At 44.4% G+C, this 414-nt stretch overlaps 1 protein-coding gene across 1 annotated transcript in view; it reads right to left on the bottom strand.

Moving 5' to 3' along the window:
• Positions 1–308, bottom strand: part of LOC106814713 (alkyldihydroxyacetonephosphate synthase, peroxisomal-like) — a 10,276-nt gene extending 9,968 nt beyond the window's left edge. Inside the window, exon 1 of the mRNA XM_014819062.1 lies at positions 120–308. Within this exon, the coding sequence (XP_014674548.1) occupies positions 120–259 (140 nt within the window). The 5' untranslated portion in view covers positions 260–308. The remainder of the gene's footprint in view (positions 1–119) is intronic.
• Positions 309–414: the final 106 nt, after the last annotated feature.

Here is a 414-nt window from a genome sequence, read left to right as displayed (position 1 = left end):
AGCCTGGTCGGTTTACTGTAGGCCTAGTGTTACCGGGTAGTGTTATTGTTACTACTTAGGCCGGGCCGCAAGAGTAGCAGGCCAGACAGGAGTCTTGGGCAAAATTGCAGCGATCTTACCTCCTCTTTGGAATCGAATTCTTAAGGGTAGCTTCTTGAAAGGCCTTTTTGTTTTGTGAAGTAACATTACTGTTTGTACTCTCAGAAAACTCGCCGTTTTTTCCCTCGACAGAGACTACTCCTCTACTTTTTCCAGCCATGTTGTTAATTTCACTATGCACGAACCCACAAACCTCGATGCCGACCGGTTACCGTCCTTATACGGTCTGTGATATCGGTAAATAAGATATGAATGTTTGCATGAATCTTGCGTGATGTTAACTCCGTTGATCTTGCAGTCCTTGTAGTATTACTG

This window comes from Priapulus caudatus, unplaced genomic scaffold, assembly GCF_000485595.1.
Source record: "Priapulus caudatus unplaced genomic scaffold, Priapulus_caudatus-5.0.1 Scaffold967, whole genome shotgun sequence".
NCBI classification, from domain to species: domain Eukaryota; kingdom Metazoa; phylum Priapulida; class Priapulimorpha; order Priapulimorphida; family Priapulidae; genus Priapulus; species Priapulus caudatus.
This window is presented reverse-complemented; position numbering and strand designations above follow the sequence as displayed.